Source organism: Coregonus lavaretus (assembly GCF_964263955.1).
Source record: "Coregonus lavaretus genome assembly, chromosome: 2".
Classification (NCBI taxonomy): domain Eukaryota; kingdom Metazoa; phylum Chordata; class Actinopteri; order Salmoniformes; family Salmonidae; genus Coregonus; species Coregonus lavaretus.
Window position 1 is genome coordinate 45,317,865 of NC_139989.1, and position 16,644 is coordinate 45,334,508.

The 16,644-nt window shown below is 43.4% G+C and overlaps 1 protein-coding gene across 2 annotated transcripts; it reads left to right on the forward strand.

Annotated features, from left to right (window-relative positions):
• Window positions 1-3,787: 3,787 nt before the first annotated feature.
• Window positions 3,788-13,917, forward strand: LOC311144913 (transcription factor 20-like). 2 transcript variants are annotated; one of them, XM_084181093.1, is made up of 5 exons: window positions 3,788-11,254; window positions 11,440-11,533; window positions 11,732-11,795; window positions 12,035-12,135; window positions 12,513-13,917. In XM_084181093.1, the coding sequence occupies exons 1-5, from the start codon at window positions 3,884-3,886 to the stop codon at window positions 12,527-12,529; spliced, it is 7,647 nt and encodes a 2,548-aa protein (XP_084037219.1). In that variant the 5' UTR covers window positions 3,788-3,883; the 3' UTR covers window positions 12,530-13,917. The 2 variants fall into 2 exon arrangements, with proteins under 2 accessions (XP_084037219.1, XP_084037220.1); XM_084181094.1 differs by having other exon boundaries at window positions 11,732-11,781.
• Window positions 13,918-16,644: the final 2,727 nt, after the last annotated feature.

Here is a 16,644-nt window from a genome sequence, read left to right on the forward strand (position 1 = left end):
ACTAACTGTAAGTCGCTCTGGATAAGAGCGTCTGCTAAATGACTAAAATGTAATGTAAATCAGGAACATTCGATGTCGTCTTGATAAGCAACTCCAGTGTATATTTGGCCTTGTGTTTTAGGTTATTGTCCTGCTGAAAGGTGAATTTGTCTCCCAGTGTCTGTTGGAAAGCAGACTGAACCAGGTTTTCTTCTAGGATTTTACCTGTGCTTAGCTCTATTCCGTTTGTTTTTATACCCCCAAACATAACACTTTCTGTTCAGGAAGTTCATTTCTTTGCCATATTTTTTGCGGTTTTACTTTAGTGCCTTACTGCAAACAGGATGCATGTTTTGGAATATTTTTATTCTTTGCGAGGCATTGGAAAACCTCCCTGGTCTTTGTGGTTAATAATATAATATAATATGCCATTTAGCAGACGCTTTTATCCAAAGCGACTTACAGTCGTGTGCATACATTTTTACGTATGGGTGGTCCTGGCGATCGAACCCACTACCCTGGCGTTACAAGCGCCATGCTCTACCAATTGAGCTACAGAGGACCACAATCTGTGTTTGAAATTCACTGCTCGACTGAGGGACCTTATAGATAATTGTGGGGTACAGATATGAGGTAGTCATTAAGAAATCATGTTAAACACTATTATTGCACACAGAGTGAGTCCGTGCAACTGATAATGTGACTTGTTAAGCAAATGTTTACTCCAGAATTTAATTAGGCTTGTCATAACAAAGGGGTTGAATAGTTATTGACACAAGACATTTCAGCTTTTCATTATTTATTAATTAGTAAACATTTCTAAAAACATAATTCCACTTTGACATTATGGGGTATTTTGTGTAGGCCAGTAACACACCATCTCAATTTGCAGGGGAAGAGTACCGGGTGTTACAGTGAGGGAAAAAGTATTTGATCCCCTGCTGATTTTGTACGTTTGCCCACTGACAAAGACATGATCAGTCTACTGTGGTAATCAGTGAGAGACAGAATAACAACAAAAAAATCCAGAAAAACGCATGTCGAAAATGTTATAAATTGATTTGCATTTTAATGAGGGAAATAAGTATTTGACACCCTCTCAATCAGAAAGATTTCTGGCTCCCAGGTGTCTTTTATACACTCCTCTTTGCAGATCTTCTCCAAGTCATTAAGGTTTCGAGGCTGACGTTTGGCAACTCGAACCTTCAGCTCCCTCCACAGATTTCCTATGGGATTAAGGTCTGGAGACTGGCTAGGCCACTCCAGGACCTTAATGTGCTTCTTCTTGAGCCACTCCTTTGTTGCCTTGGCCGTGTGTTTTGGATCATTGTCATGCTGGAATGCCCATCCACGACCCATTTTCAATGTCCTGGCTGAGGGAAGGAGGTTCTCACCCAAGATTTGACGGTATATGGCCCCGTCCATCGTCCCTTTGATGCGGTGAAGTTGTCCTGTCCCCTTACCAGAAAAACACGCCCAAAGCATAATGTTTCCACCTCCATGTTTGACGGTGGGGATGGTGTTCTTGGGGTCATAGGCAGCATTCCTCCTCCTCCAAACACGGCGAGTTGAGTTGATGCCAAAGACCTCGATTTTGGTCTCATCTGACCACAACACTTTCACCCAGTTCTCCTCTGAATCATTCAGATGTTCATTGGCAAACTTCAGACGGCCCTGTATATGTGCTTTCTTGAGCAGGGGGACCTTGCGGGCGCTGCAGGATTTCAGTCCTTCACGGCGTAGTGTGTTACCAATTGTTTTCTTGGTGACTATGGTCCCAGCTGCCTTGAGATCATTGACAAGATCCTCCTGTGTAGTTCTGGGCTGATTCTTCACCGTTCTCATGATCATTGCAACTCCACGAGGTGAGATCTTGCATGGAGCCCCAGGCCGAGGGAGATTGACAGTTCTTTTGTGTTTCTTCCATTTGCAAATAATTGCACCAACTGTTGTCACCTTCTCACCAAGCTGCTTGGCGATGGTCTTGTAGCCCATTCCAGCCTTGTGTAGGTCTACAATCTTGTCCCTGACATCCTTGGAGAGCTCTTTGTTCTTGGCCATGGTGGAGAGTTTGGAATCTGATTGATTGATTGCTTCTGTGGACAGGTGTCTTTTATACAGGTAACAAACTGAGATTAGGAGCACTCCCTTTAAGAGTGTGCTCCTAATCTCAGCCCGTTACCTGTATAAAAGACACCTGGGAGCCAGAAATCTTTCTGATTGAGGGGGGGTCAAATACTTATTTCCCTCATTAAAATGCAAATCAATTTATAACATTTTCGACATGCGTTTTTCTGGATTTTTTTGTTGTTATTCTGTCTCTCACTGTTCAAATAAACCTACCATTAAAATGATAGACTGATCATTTCTTTGTCAGTGGGCAAACGTACAAAATCAGCAGGGGATCAAATACTTTTTTCCCTCACTGTAGTTACATGGGCAGGTGGGCCTATAGTGTAATTACAGTATGATGTTATAAAGTTGGACACGTTGACTCCTGATTCATTGTATTGCAGATGATATGTGACTATTTCTACAGTAAGACCTACAGTTAGTACAATACTTTAGGAAAATAGACCATGTGGCATATGTTAAGGAACACAGTGAGAAAGAGTCATGGGTTATGCAATGGTTAACAACAAACCCACTGTAGTTACTTTGTCTACAAAAACCCACACAGCATTTATGGATGTAAAAGCCTATGTACAGTATAGGCTATGTGGTCATTGTGGCACACAGACAGTTATTTTTGTTTCTTCTTCTGTTCTTTCAGATTTCCACAGGGCTCCTGTAAACAACTGAAGAGAGATGGACTCACATGGATGGAAATACTGGAGAGAAACTGCAAAAGAAAAACAAGAACATGCTGATTAAATGGAAACCTTACTTTTGGACATCGGTATGGGAGATGGTCAATTTGAATAATGATTGAAAGAAAAAGAAAATAAGGTAAGACAGAAAAATGTGGGAGATATAGAAGAGCAGCAAGATAAACACTGAACAAATATAAGGTGAAGAAGAACTACAGTTGGGGGAAACTGGGGACCAAAGACTTCTACAATCCAACTACATATGTCAAAAAATCTAAGGGAATTACAAAAAATGAGACAATTTAAGAAAGTATTAATCTCAACAAGAACACACGAATGTCAGTGGATCTTTTTTCCTTTTGGGACATTTATTGGATAAAAGTATTGGCTAGCATTTCTGAGGATGTTTCTACACAGGTGCTAGCCAAATACAACGTGAGGGAAGCATGATTGTTTCACATAGGCTACTCCTGCCAGAGCTGAAGAATTTCTGCAATAACAGTCCAGCAGTCTAAAAGGCAGTGACTCAGTTACTCTTGACAAGTTTTTGCACATGGGACACCATTGAATCCCACTGCAATTTTAGCTGAACTGTTTTTGCCTGTGCTCTTATTACAGTGGAAAGGACTTTAAGGCCTATTATTTCAGGTGCTGTTGTCTCTCCTGCACTTGACATTTTCACATTTAGTGCCAAACTGCAACATCTGTATCATATCCTTTTAACATTGAAATCACTAATACATTTACTACAACAAAACTGATATTTTGTTATAATTTGGACTCAGTTCTCCAACTATTACAACTATAAAGGAGTTACTCTACATCATCAGCAGATTTCAGAAGTTCTTTAGAGTTGCATCTAATAGAAAATTACTGCTCATTTTCTGCTCAAGCCTCAGTATTTGCTTCATCTTCAATTGCTGCTACAAGTGTGATAAAACATTTGTGATAAAGTCACTTGCTTCAACTCTGCTGGACTTTGTTGGACTCTCCTCCATCATTTAACTGCAAGCCTACGAAGTCAACTGACACAGTAACTGCCTTTACGGAACAAAAAACATTCCCTCAAAGAATTCATAAAAATCCATCAAAACATGCAGAATTTCCCCAACAGTCCAGCACCTCCAGCTCTTCCTCCTGGATTTACTAGTAGGGGTGGAGGTGGCTCCGCTTACCCACCACTGTCAACAGACCCCCAGATATCCCCAAGGATGACAGATGACTACACTGGGATGCAACAGCAAACACCCCTAAACCCTCAAAGTCACAGTCGACACCTACTCCATCGAGGGCACCACCACCCTAGTCAGGCTGGCCATATGCTTGCTTATGATGCAAGAAACAGAGCTGGAGAATCATCACACAGTAATATTCACAGTGGCAGTAGTAGCAACCCTTACCGAAAGGAAACAATGGATTATTATTTTGCAATGGGTGGAAAGGACAGACATAGAAGAGGAGGTATGGCATATGGGGCAGGTTTTGGGTACTCAAATATGGATGGCCATATACCTCAGCAGTACAGACAAACTGGAACTAGCTCCGGATCGTCCTCCGGGATGATGTCTCCCTATCCTTTGGACTATGGTTCTACAGCTGGCTCAGGTGGTGGTAGTAGCAGTGGCAGCAGTGGTGCTGGAGCATTTTCCCCCTCCCATCAGTACAAAATGGGTCTGAACCCTGCAATGCAGCCAGCATCAGGGCCTCAGATGCAGCACCGCCAACATGGACAGAATTACCCCGCCCATCAAGCTCTGCAACATGGACAGCAGCATAGGACTTATCCCATCTCTGGACACAGAATGCCTCCACAGTTCTCACACTACTCCCCACAGGGTAGTGCATCCACAGGGTCATCAGGAATGTACAGCTCCCCACCACAGAGATATCATGATGGGGCCAGCAGTGGTGGTGGATTTGAACCTAAAGTCAACAGCTCTCCTAATATGACCTCTAATTCAAACTCAATTTCAAGTTCAGCTACAACAAACAGTGTTGGATCACTGGAGAATGTTGCACAGAGTTACCACTCTTCAAGTTATCCCTCATACTCCCCACAACCTCATTCACTCCACAAACAAGCCACCCTCCAGCACCGCAATTCTCAGCACAATTTAGGAATAGGTTACGACAACTCTCTCAAAATGCAGCATCATGCCCCTCCACCAGGTTCTGTATACTCTAAACATCACCAATCCGCCAATACCGGAATGCCTCATCAAGCGTGTCAAGAAGTCGCCAAATCGCCAATGCACTCTCAACCCCAACAGGGCCAGATTAACCAAAACTTCAGCCCTATATCTAACCCCTCTCCAGCTGCCTCTGCAGTGCATTCTCCCAGTTGTAGCTCCTCACCTTCCCCGTTGATGGGTGTCTCAGAAGGTCATGGAAACCCTTCATGTCCCCCATCACATGTTCCATCACATCCTCCTCCCCCAAACCCTCGTAGCAGCCATAGTCGGTTACTGCAGACTATGCCTCAGTTGAGTCCCACACCCAACTCTAACAGCAGCATCAGTAGTTGTGGCAGCAGTGGCAGTAACAAAGCTGCTGGTCTGAATACAAGCGCTGGAGGTGGTCACTCAGTCTCAAACCAAAGCAGAATGGGTGCAGGAACAGGAAAAGGATCACGTGAAGAAGGGTCATCCTCATCTGTCTATTCATCTTCTCCTCTTGACAAACTCATGCAAGACCCTGGCCTGAACAGTCTAAATGCGTTGACATCACAGGTAGCAAATTTACCCAACACAGTGCAACATATGCTTCTCACTGACACATTAATGTCACATAGAAGGGGGAAAGATGGACAAAGTCAAATGCAGCAGGCATTACAAACCATGCCCTCTACTCAACCAAGGAGTCGAAGTGTCAGTGCTGCCTCAAGCAGTGGGATAGGTGGTGGTGAAGGTGCTAGCTCTGAGGCTGGAGGTGATGAAGATTCCTTTCTGGTGTTGGAAAGAGTATCATCAAGGGCCAAAGAGGAACAAGATGAGCAGTTTTCTGAGGGGGAGCAATCTAGAATGCGGCAGATGAGTGGAGCAAGCAGTGGATCGGAACCAACTGGTTACTATCCTCCTCCATCTCCGAGTCAAATGTCCATGGGTTCAAGTCAAAACCAATCCCATACTGGAAAGAGTGATCAGGGTTCACAAGGGAAGAGGATGTTCACGAAATCTTCTACAAAACAATCTCTGAATCGATCAGATGTTTCTGAAAGAAAGACAACTGAAACCTGGAAACCTTCATCGTCATCTCCCTCCTCTGCTCCTCAATCTGCTGAGCCTGGTCCAAGTGTACATTCTCGCCCTCCTGTTTCCTCTACTCCCTCATGCCCCATTCCCTCTCCTGCTCCTCAGTTCCACTCAAACTGTGTTTCTGAGCCTGGTGCCACTGATGTTAATACTAAAAATGGCCTTAGGAAAACAAGGGAAATGAAATATGAAGGAATTAAAGATAAAAGTGAAGGGGTGATTGAAAAAATTGAAAAAGGCACCCATGGAGAGGGAGGTAGAGAGCAGACCCGAGAGGGACACATACGACAAGATGGGCAGGACAAAGAAAATACATTGGATCGATCTTCCTTGCGCAACAAAAAGGGTGATGAGAAGGACGGAAAACGATGTAAGACACGAGATTTGGACAACTCCAATCAAGATCTAAATATTGAGGAACAGCAAAATGCTGGTGGAGTGGGTGTTATTGTGTCAACTCGTTGTGAGGTAAATAATCCAGAAAAAGCTACACATACACAAGCCAACTGCTTAGAGGAGAAACATTCAGACAGCTTCTTTAGTAATGGGGAGGAAGGAATGGATTTGAGTGTATATTCCTCTCATCATGAAGTTCCCCAGAAATCTAACTTTGGGACGTCTGTCCCTCAAAATCATCCCCCCTCAGGTCCTCAGAAATATGGTTACCAAGAGTCACCACATGGTGCTGCCATGGGTTTGAAGAACAGAGGGAGACCTAGTCCAGGGAGTGTAATGGGATCAAATTCAAGGTATCAAGGCTTCCATCAGCCAAAGCCCAATTATGGCCCTGAACACACCAAGGATGTCGCGGGTACTACGGTTGAGGGATCAGTGAGGAGAGGGGAAGGATCAGGAGCAAGAGGACATGATGATAATTCTCAACTCCAACAGCCAATTCCAAGCCTCTTGCAGGAGGTTCTACAGGGTTATCACTTAGACCGGCGCTATGGGCGATCTGAACAGGCAGCAAATGCCCATCTCCAGGCTCAAAATATGACTCGGCAAGAGTACCAAACCAGGCATCCTTATGGCATGGCTGAAAGTATGAGATCCCAAACTGGAGTTGGAGAGGTCACTTCCCACCCCTCCCGAATGACCAGCCCTGGAAAGCCTCTTCAACTAAATCAGCGCCAGGGGCCTGGATCTGATTTAGTACCAGAATCACCTCATTCCTCTTTGAGGTCTGAAGTAGTAGGTACTAAGGGATCTCACAGTGCTTCTTCAGAGAAAAATAAAATGGCAACACCTCAGCGTCACCCCACCCATATGCCACAGAATACAGAGTTTTTGCCTGGACCTCCACCAAAGCACATCAATTTAGCCGACTACTCGTTACCTCACAGGAAACCCCCTTCAGGTCTGCCCAGCTCATCATCAGCTGTGCAAGAACTCCTATTGCAGGAAACAGAGCAGCTAGCGGGCAGTGTTGGAACCATAGGTCAAATTGAGTCTCAAATGTCGACGGCCTCCCTTTTACCTCCATCTAAAGAGCGGCGCTCTGTTATATGTGATGTTTGTCCAAATCGCCGCAGTACACCAGAAAGGGATAGGGAACGTGAAAGAAAGCGGGAAAAAAGTCAAATTGGTGCCTCTGTGATCCAACAGCCATCAACAAATGATCTAGGGAACAGCAAGGAGATGGGAGATAAAAGAGCAGTTGGAATGAAGGTAGCATCAAAGGAGACTGCAGAGGCTGTCCATCATAGTGGTCTTACAACCAAGGAAACTGATATTGAGCATCATAACAAGGCTCTACACCCATCTGTGGTTATGAATTCCGAGCCTTTTGGAAGAGGTAAGATTGATTTGACCACCACCATGCCCTCTCGACATCCGCAGCAAGCCTCTCACTATCCCTCTACCACCAACCCTCTGTCTTCACCATCAAGACGTCAGTCATACCCACATGGGGTAGATTTATCTACAGGGCATGCCATTGGCTTTCCTGGTTATAGGTTTGGTGATACAAGAGAGGGCAATATGATTCCACGTAACCCCCATTTTCACTCCCACAATCCCTACCACTCACCCCAAACTCAACTACAAAACCCACAATCCACAAACAAATTACAAATGTATACTCACCCCCATGCTCATGACTTGGATGACAGACTTGATTGGGCAGCTACCATTAATAGACCCACCAAGGATATGATGCAGTCCAGTACTTCTCCAGGTAGACATAAACTCAGTCATTCAGAGCAGAGACAAAGAATGCAGTCTCCAACTGACATTTTGCACAGTCGCCAACCGTTCGCTAAACAGCAAGTTCCTCATCAGAACACTTACTATGACATGAAAATGTGGGAGTCAACACACTCTGGTAGAGAGAGTGTAGGGATGTTGGAGGGGGACCCTTACCAGAGAAGTCAACAGCCACCTCCTGCTTCCCCCCAATTGGTTCCAACAGCTCCACCAGTCTCCAACATTCTTGAATCAGCTGTCTCCCAAGTGGTTACAGAAGAAATCTTTAAATCACTCCATCCAACACCTACACCCAATTCCATGAAAACAGCTGGTCACAGTATTGGTGGCAATGTCAATTCAGTGATGCCACAGAGCCATCGACCAAATAAAACTGGTGGTTCTGGGGACACTAATCCATTAATGTTGAGGAGGAGAGTTCGATCTTTCATTTCCCCTATCCCTGCCAAGAGGCAGCATCAGGATGTATCCCAGCAAAGGAGTGCCCCTAGTTCATATCACTCACCTTTGGCCTATTCTGAATCCAGCCTCCAAAATGAAGATGATTCATCCAGTTCAGATATAACTACACTTGGTTCGCCTAATACTCCTTGTCCCACACCTGGACAAAGCACTTATTCACAATCCTCCTCACCTGTTCAGGGTAAAAAGAGTCTGCCTCCAAGAAAGGGGAGAGGTTTGAAACTGGAGGCTATTGTTCAGAAAATTACACCAAATGTGAAGAAATCTACTAACAGCAGCCATGCCGATGTTGACTCAAATGATTTTGCTGGATTTTCTCACACTGAAATGTCACAGTTTACTGACACACAGGATGAAGAGGAATGCTTACCTTATCTAGATGAAAGTCTCTCATTAAGTGACATTATGCCCTACAGAGGGGTTGATGAGACTGGACCGTTACCTCCCACCGCATACCCCTGTGATCCTCACCAGACATCACAAGTTCTTAAACGTGGCACCACAGGAACTGTTACAAGACCTTTGCAGCCAGACTTTGACTTTGGGTTAGGGACTGCAGCATCTAGTACTGGTGATAGAGATAAAGAGATACCCGCTGACTTCACCTTGTTAGGCCCCTTACCCCCACCTCCACCACTACCTTGTCCAGTACAGGGCTCCCCCCCACCTTCTTCATCTGCCTTGTCTGATATTCAACATTTCACTAATACTTACCAGCAACTTGAGACTCGAAGAGGTGAACAATCTGCTGCTAACCTTCTGAGACAAAAACTTGAAGAAACTGGGATGGGATTTGATGATTACAGTAGCAGTGACTATTATGGAACCACCCCACCACACCACAGTCAGGCTCAAGGGCACTTGCTAAGACAGCCACATCAAACTTCTCCAAGGGCATGTTTGGCAATGACAGGGTCACCACAAGATTCCAAACAATCAGACAATTCTGTACCCAAAGGCTATTTCCCATCAGGCAAGAAGAAGGGAAGGCCTGTTGGAAGTGTGAATAAGCAGAAACGTGCTCAAGCCACCCAGGCACAGAATGCGAGCCCAAGTGCTCCGTCTGGCCCACCCACCCAATCTCCTGCAACTGTTACCCCACAGGTAGCCCCAAGCCCCAGCACTACAGCCTCTGCCCCATCAGTCACTCCTCAGACTGATCAGAAAATGACTCTTCCTGAGATTCCACCAGTCTTGACCCAAGCAGTAAAAGTGGATGCTGAAAGTGAGGACACTCAGCCAGAGACGGAGGTGAAATCAGTCCGCCAGAAACAAAGAAGGGTGAAAGACGAGAGTGAGGGAGTGGGATCAAGAGGTAGGCAGAGGAGGAGGAGAAGAGGAGTAGCAGCAGCGGCGGCCAAAGATGACCTGGAAGCGGCTACAAGAGGAGGAGAACATTTTGATAACAGCAGAGTTCTTCCTGATAATAGCAAGTGTGCCTTTGCTCCGTACATACATGTGGAGAGGAAAGTAGCTGAGATAGGAGCCGTGTGCACAATTGTGAATGGTGAAGAGGAAAAGATGAAGGGAGAGCGTGGTGCAGTTGGAGGGAAAGCAAGTAGTAGTGGTATTGAAGCTCTTTTGACCTCAGCTCTTTTGTCTCAACTGCATAGGAGAGACCGAGAAATTGAGAGGGTCAAAGAGAAGAGGGAGCTGGAGGAAGTAGACTCTGCCCTCCAGACAGGAAAGGCTCTACCTTCATCTGAGTACCTTCTACCAGGCCCAGTGATTACTGAATCAGTTCATTCTGACCGTCTTCTCTGCTGCCTGTGCCAGAAATGGGCCAATTACAAAAACCTTGGGGATCTCTATGGACCTTACTACCCTCCTGAATATGCTACAAGGCTTCCCAAGAATCAACCACAGATTCGACAGAGTCTTGTAGCTACTGGAATGAGTAGAAATGTGCAAAATCTAGACACCATTTCAACCCAGGGCCCTCAACTGCAAGATGTGCCAACTGTCAAGTCCTCAACTTATAGTAATTGCATGTTCAGTCAAGCGACAAATACAACTTCCCCTGCCACTGCTGTTGGCACTGCCTCTCCAGCAGGTGGAGGGGAGATGCTTTATCTGGCCAACAAACTTGCTAAAACCACCACCAACAAGACAACAATTCTTAATTGGGACATGCCTCCAGAGTTAAAACCAATTACTGAGCTAAGGAAACAACCTGAACCTCAGGATGAGCCCACTTACAGTCAGCAAAACCAACCATGCCAGCAACAGCAGACAGAAGACGCTCAACAAAGGCCACAACACAGAAAGCTGACATCGCACCCGAGATTTAAAAGGAGACAGAAATCCAGTGAGGATTCCCCAAGAATGGTGCCATCCAACAGCAAAGCCTCATTGCCATTCCAGCCTCCTCCCCCAACCTTAGACTCCCTTGGGCCTTTGGCACAGCTGGCCCAACTTCCTCAGATGCCTATGGACCCAGAGGAGCTGTGGGTACATGAGGCATGCATGGTCTGGGCCAGTGGGGTTTACCTGGTCAATGGAAGACTGTATGGCCTACAGGAGGCACTAGATGGTGCCAGAGACACAGTGAGTAATCTTTTTCTGTTGTTGTCTATACAGTATACAATGTAATGATATTGGTTACTATATATATATTTTTATTTTCAGCTCAATATGCCTAAAGCGGTTCTCAGAAGTCCCCCAGTTTTAAGTTGATTGATTTTTGCACTCTCTCTTCTGTTATTCTCTATGTTACGTCTGTCTGTCTTCAGGTCTGCTCATATTGTGAAATGGTTGGCTCAACCCTCGGCTGTTACAGCAAAGGCTGCACACTGAGATATCACTACCCGTGTGCCATGGATGCAGGTAAGAGCAGCAAAACATTTCCTTAATACCGACTATGTTATATCTCATTACTCATATGCTGTGCCCTAAACCTTACCTCCCACTGCCTACGGTAACTATAACAACAGTACCCAATTATGAAAGTTTGAGTGTTTATAATTTTCTGAGTTGATGGTTATGTTACATCATTTGTATCACTTTTCCTTCTCCTCTCCTCAGACTGCTCTCTGAATGAAGATAACTTTTCACTACGATGTCCGAAGCACAAGGTAAAGAGGGAGAGGTTGGTTATTATATAATTCCTAGGGAAACCAAATATTTGTGACTCTTCATTGTGTTAATATATTTTAAAGTCCTTTATCTCATGTGCCACTATAGTTATTAATGAACTACATTCTGCTACTATAGTTATTTAAAATGTATGCACTCACTAACTGTAAGCGTCTGCTAAATGACTAAAATGTAAATGTACCACTTTAATGACCTTCTCTCCTTTGCCCCCCCCCCTCTTATATTCTGCAGTCTCCCCAGAGCAGTCAGCCAGCTAAATCTGTGTACCTTGAGCAGTCTGAGAGAGGCTGAGAGAGACACTGAGGAGGAAGAGAAGCAGGAGTATAGGATCGGTAAGTTTAAAAGGCAGTGGTGCGACTGTGCGAGAGGGCACCGAAATTAATGTTACAACGCTCTTAAGGATTTGAAAATACTAATATTTGATTAGTATGCGACTGAGCACCCTGTTCTATTTGTTTGTGTTCATATCCCCCCAAATTATCCGCAAATTGTTAAACCAAAAAAATTGTCTGTCAAAGATAAAGCTAAATATTTATTAGCCCAGGGCTGATTATTATTTTTGTTTATATCATACGCTTCAAGGTAACATCAAGTTACAAAAAATGTCTTCTGCTCATCATAGATTTGGAAATGCCCACTGTTTCGACCACACACAGGGTTGTGTAATCCCTGGTGTCAATACACACTTGATTTTTGTATCCTTTCCTAGGTATGCTTGGACGATGAGGATTGTCAGTGAAACAAACAGCCCTAAACAGGATGGGACGTGCATCTATTGATGGATGGACTATGATGACAGAGAAAAAAGAGGATTGTAAAATTTCTGAACAGGAATTAACTTTAAAACATTTAATGAAAAGACAAACTCCTTACTTTAAAAAGAAAAACCGATCAAAGCAACGCTGAGGAAGACTAAAAAGGAAGACCAAGGTGGGACAGAATGAGACATTGCGAGTGACAGAACAGAAAGGAACTTCCTCTTAAAAGAAGACAAGAAACAAGCAGCCTCTCTAGGCAAACTTTGAATTTCTGGAAATACCCTCAAACTCTTCTTTCCATCATGGCTCTCGTCATTTTATCTATCATGTTTTTTGTCCAAATGTTATGAATCGGAGTATTGGGAGCAATCCCTCCAGAGGACCGTAAGAGAGCGTTGGGGTGAAAAGTTGACATTATAGTTGGAAGGAAAGGAGAGGCAATGTATCTAGTTCATGTAGTATTTTATCATAACCTTCATAATCATTATTTTAGTTATCATTATTATTTTGTATCTGCATCAGTATTTCCTGAAATGTTCCTCCATTTATATTTTGTCAACATATCATTTATCAAACATTGGATATTTTATCATTCCTGGAGAGGGAGGTGCCAGAATGACATCATTTGGAATGTCAAGGCCGAGTTGCTACAAAGACATTATTGCCTTGGAGAATGGACATTTGTTGCCTTTCAAAGTGCGTATGTATAAGAGTGAATGTGTGTGAAAATGTGGATTTGATTGTCAATTTTTGGTCCTTTGAAAAGTGTTCTTATTTTTCATCCTTGGGGTTTTTACGATACAGATAGTATTCATGAAAATCGAATGGACATGATCTTTATTTTTCAAACAAAATATTCATAATGTGCTGAGAGAACAATTGAACCCTGACAGGAGGAGATCACAATATTCACTAATGCATGCCTGCCATGTTTGACCATGTTGATTGGGAGAAGATGTCAAGTGACAGGTGAACCAAGTGTTGACGTTGTGGTGGACCTTGTTCAGTACATGGGTGGAGTTTATGTGAAAGGATAGTCACACTTGGCTGACAAAAAGCTAGCAAGCATTACCAAAACCTTTTGGAATCTAGAGGGTTTTTGGAATGACTGGGACTGGGAGTCCTCACCTTTTACTTCATTTCTCAATGACACTTAAGAAATGGATCAAGAGATGCTAAATGCATCCAAAATAAGCGTTGCCATGAACTAAACAAGTGAGTTGTACGTGGTGTTGTCTTATCATTTTTTATTATTGTTCTTGTAAAAAAAAAAGTCAAACTGAAAGAAAACAAGTATGATATTGAAAACATGCTGTCAATATGTATATGAACTATGAATACACTTACTAAATGCTTAAAATAATGCTGTCCTTTTGAATATTTCACATTGTGCCATTTAAGCCATTCATTTTTTTAATTCCAATTTAATTTAGGTTTTTATTGTATGTAAATGGGTTCTCTCAGCTCAATAGTCTCTCCTTTCATTCTATCACTCCTTTTCTTCTCAGTCTCTCTCTCTCAAACACACACACCCTTCTCGCTCCTGCTGTGTCTTAAATTGTCTACTGCTGACAGTGAGGCTCAGGTTCACTGCATATATTCAAGTGAGGATAAAATCTGGCCCCACATATCAGAGCAACAGTTATAAGACCCAAGTGAGAGTGATGCGTTCAGTCACAAATGTCATTCAGAAACCAAATGTCAGAAATGTGCAGAGAATTGTGCATTGTAGCTACATTTTGGTTGAAGCATGGTCTCCATATTGTCTTAGTAGTAACACCTTTTTTAGTTATGAGTTTCTTTCCCTCTGCATGTCTCAAGTTCAGTAGGGATGCTAGTATGTGTTTTGACATCTATTATGGTGTTTTGAGTACTGTACTGTATGGTTCATCATGGGTGTGTTGTGTAATTCTGTTTTTCCTTAATGTTGATGAAGTGCTCCCTCTTGTGGTAGGAGCCAGCTCACCACTTTCCTGAAAACCCCAAGGGCTCGATTCAATCCGTTGCGCTGAAGATCCGCGCTACAGCGTGATTGAAATTTAAAGGCAATGTTCCCGTGTTCACAGAGACTGCGTTCACAGTAAACGCTGCATATGTCAGTTCAAACGGAAATGACCTTTTTAAAGGCCCAATGCAGTGGTTTTTATATCATTATCAAATCATTTCTTGGTAACAATTAAATACCCTTTACTGTAATAGAGTTCCATTAAAATGGGCAAAAGTACTTTTCTAGCAGAAAAACTATTTCTCATGCAATAATTTTGCTAGGATTGGGGAAGGGAAAACTGAAAACTAGTTGTTATTGGCAGAGAGGTTTGTAACTATTTGTTATTGGACTATTAACCTATTTACAGCATGGTGATGTCACCATGGAAAGCCGAAACTCCCGCCCATGCAAACCTGCTGATTTAGAAGGTCCTGAGTAGATTGTATACTGAACAAAAATATAAACGCAACATGTAAAGTGTTGGTCCCATGTTTCATGAGCTGAAATAAGAGGCCAGACATTTTCCATACACACAAAAAGCTTATTTCTCTAAAAGGTTTGGCACAAATTTGTTTACGTCCCTGTTAGTTAGCATTTCTCCTTTGCCAAGGTATTCCATCCACCTGACATGTGTGGCATATCAAGAAGCTGATTAAACAGCATGATCATTACACAGATGCACCTTGTGCTGGGGACAATAAAAGGCCACTCTAAAATGTGCAATTTTGTCACACAACACAATGCCACAGATGTTTTGAGGGAGCGTGCAATTGGTATGCTGACTGCAGGAATGTCCACCAGAGCTGTTGCCATATAATTTAGTGTTCATTTCTCTACCATAAGCTGCCTCCAAAGTCATTTTAGAGAATTTGGCAGTATGTCCAACTGGCCTCACAACCACAGACCACGTGTAACCACGCCAGCCCAGGACCTCTACATCTTGCTTCACCTGTGGGATCGTCTGAGACCAGCCACCCAGACAGCTGATGAAACTGTGGGTTTGCACAACCAAATAATTTCTGCCCAAATTGTCGGAAACCGTCTCATCTGCGTGCTCGTCGTCCTCACCAGGGTCTTGACTGCAGTTCTGCATCGTAACTGACTTCAGTGGGCAAATGCTCACCTTCGATGGCCACTGGCACGCTGGAGAAGTGTGCTCTTCACTAATGAATCCCGGTTTCAACTCTACTACACAATTCCTGGAAGCTGAAAATGTCCCAGTTCTTTGATGGCCTGCATACTCACCAGACATGTCACCTATTGAGCATGTTTGGGATGCTCAGGATTGACATGTACGACAGCGTGTTCCAGTTCCCGCCAATATCCAGCAACTTCGCACAGCCATTGAAGAGGAGTGGGACAACATTCCACAGGCCACAATCAACAGCCTGATCAACTCTATGCGAAGGAGATGTCGCGTTGCATAAGGCAAATGGTGGTCACACCATACACTGACTGGTTTTCTGATCCACACTCCAGCCATGTGAAAGCCATAGATTAGGGCATAATTAGTTTATTTCAATTCACTGATTTCCTTACATGAACTGTAACTCAGTAAAATCTTTGAAATTGTTGCATGTTGTGTTTATATTTTTGTTCAGTGTATTTTCAACCAGCAACTATCAGGAAGTAACACAGTAAAACATGTTCAGATTTTTACAACTGTTGTACAGTATGATATACGACACAGGAAAAGCAGCATTTTGACTGCAATGGGTCTTTACATTTCAATTGAGCTACAGCACGGATCTTCAGCTCTACAGGTTGAATCAAGAAATACAATTGTAAATAGATGCATTTATTCAGGATGTTCTGAGGAAAAACTGATTGGAGATTTACCATTCTGGTAAAGTTCTATGGAAAGTCTCTCAGAGACTAACTACCAGAAATGTGTCTGTGTGGGAATAGAATTTGTCCAGGAGTTTCTTATTTGTAAGATTAAATACAACATACGGTGTAATCAATGTTAAATTCAAGTGACGTGAAGTCATACATTTTACTTTGAAAGTCGCTAGATTGGAGTTCAGGCTGTGGTGCTAGTACACTATATCTGGTACACTATATTCAAACTGGTAGTATTAGGAGAGTGTGGCCAG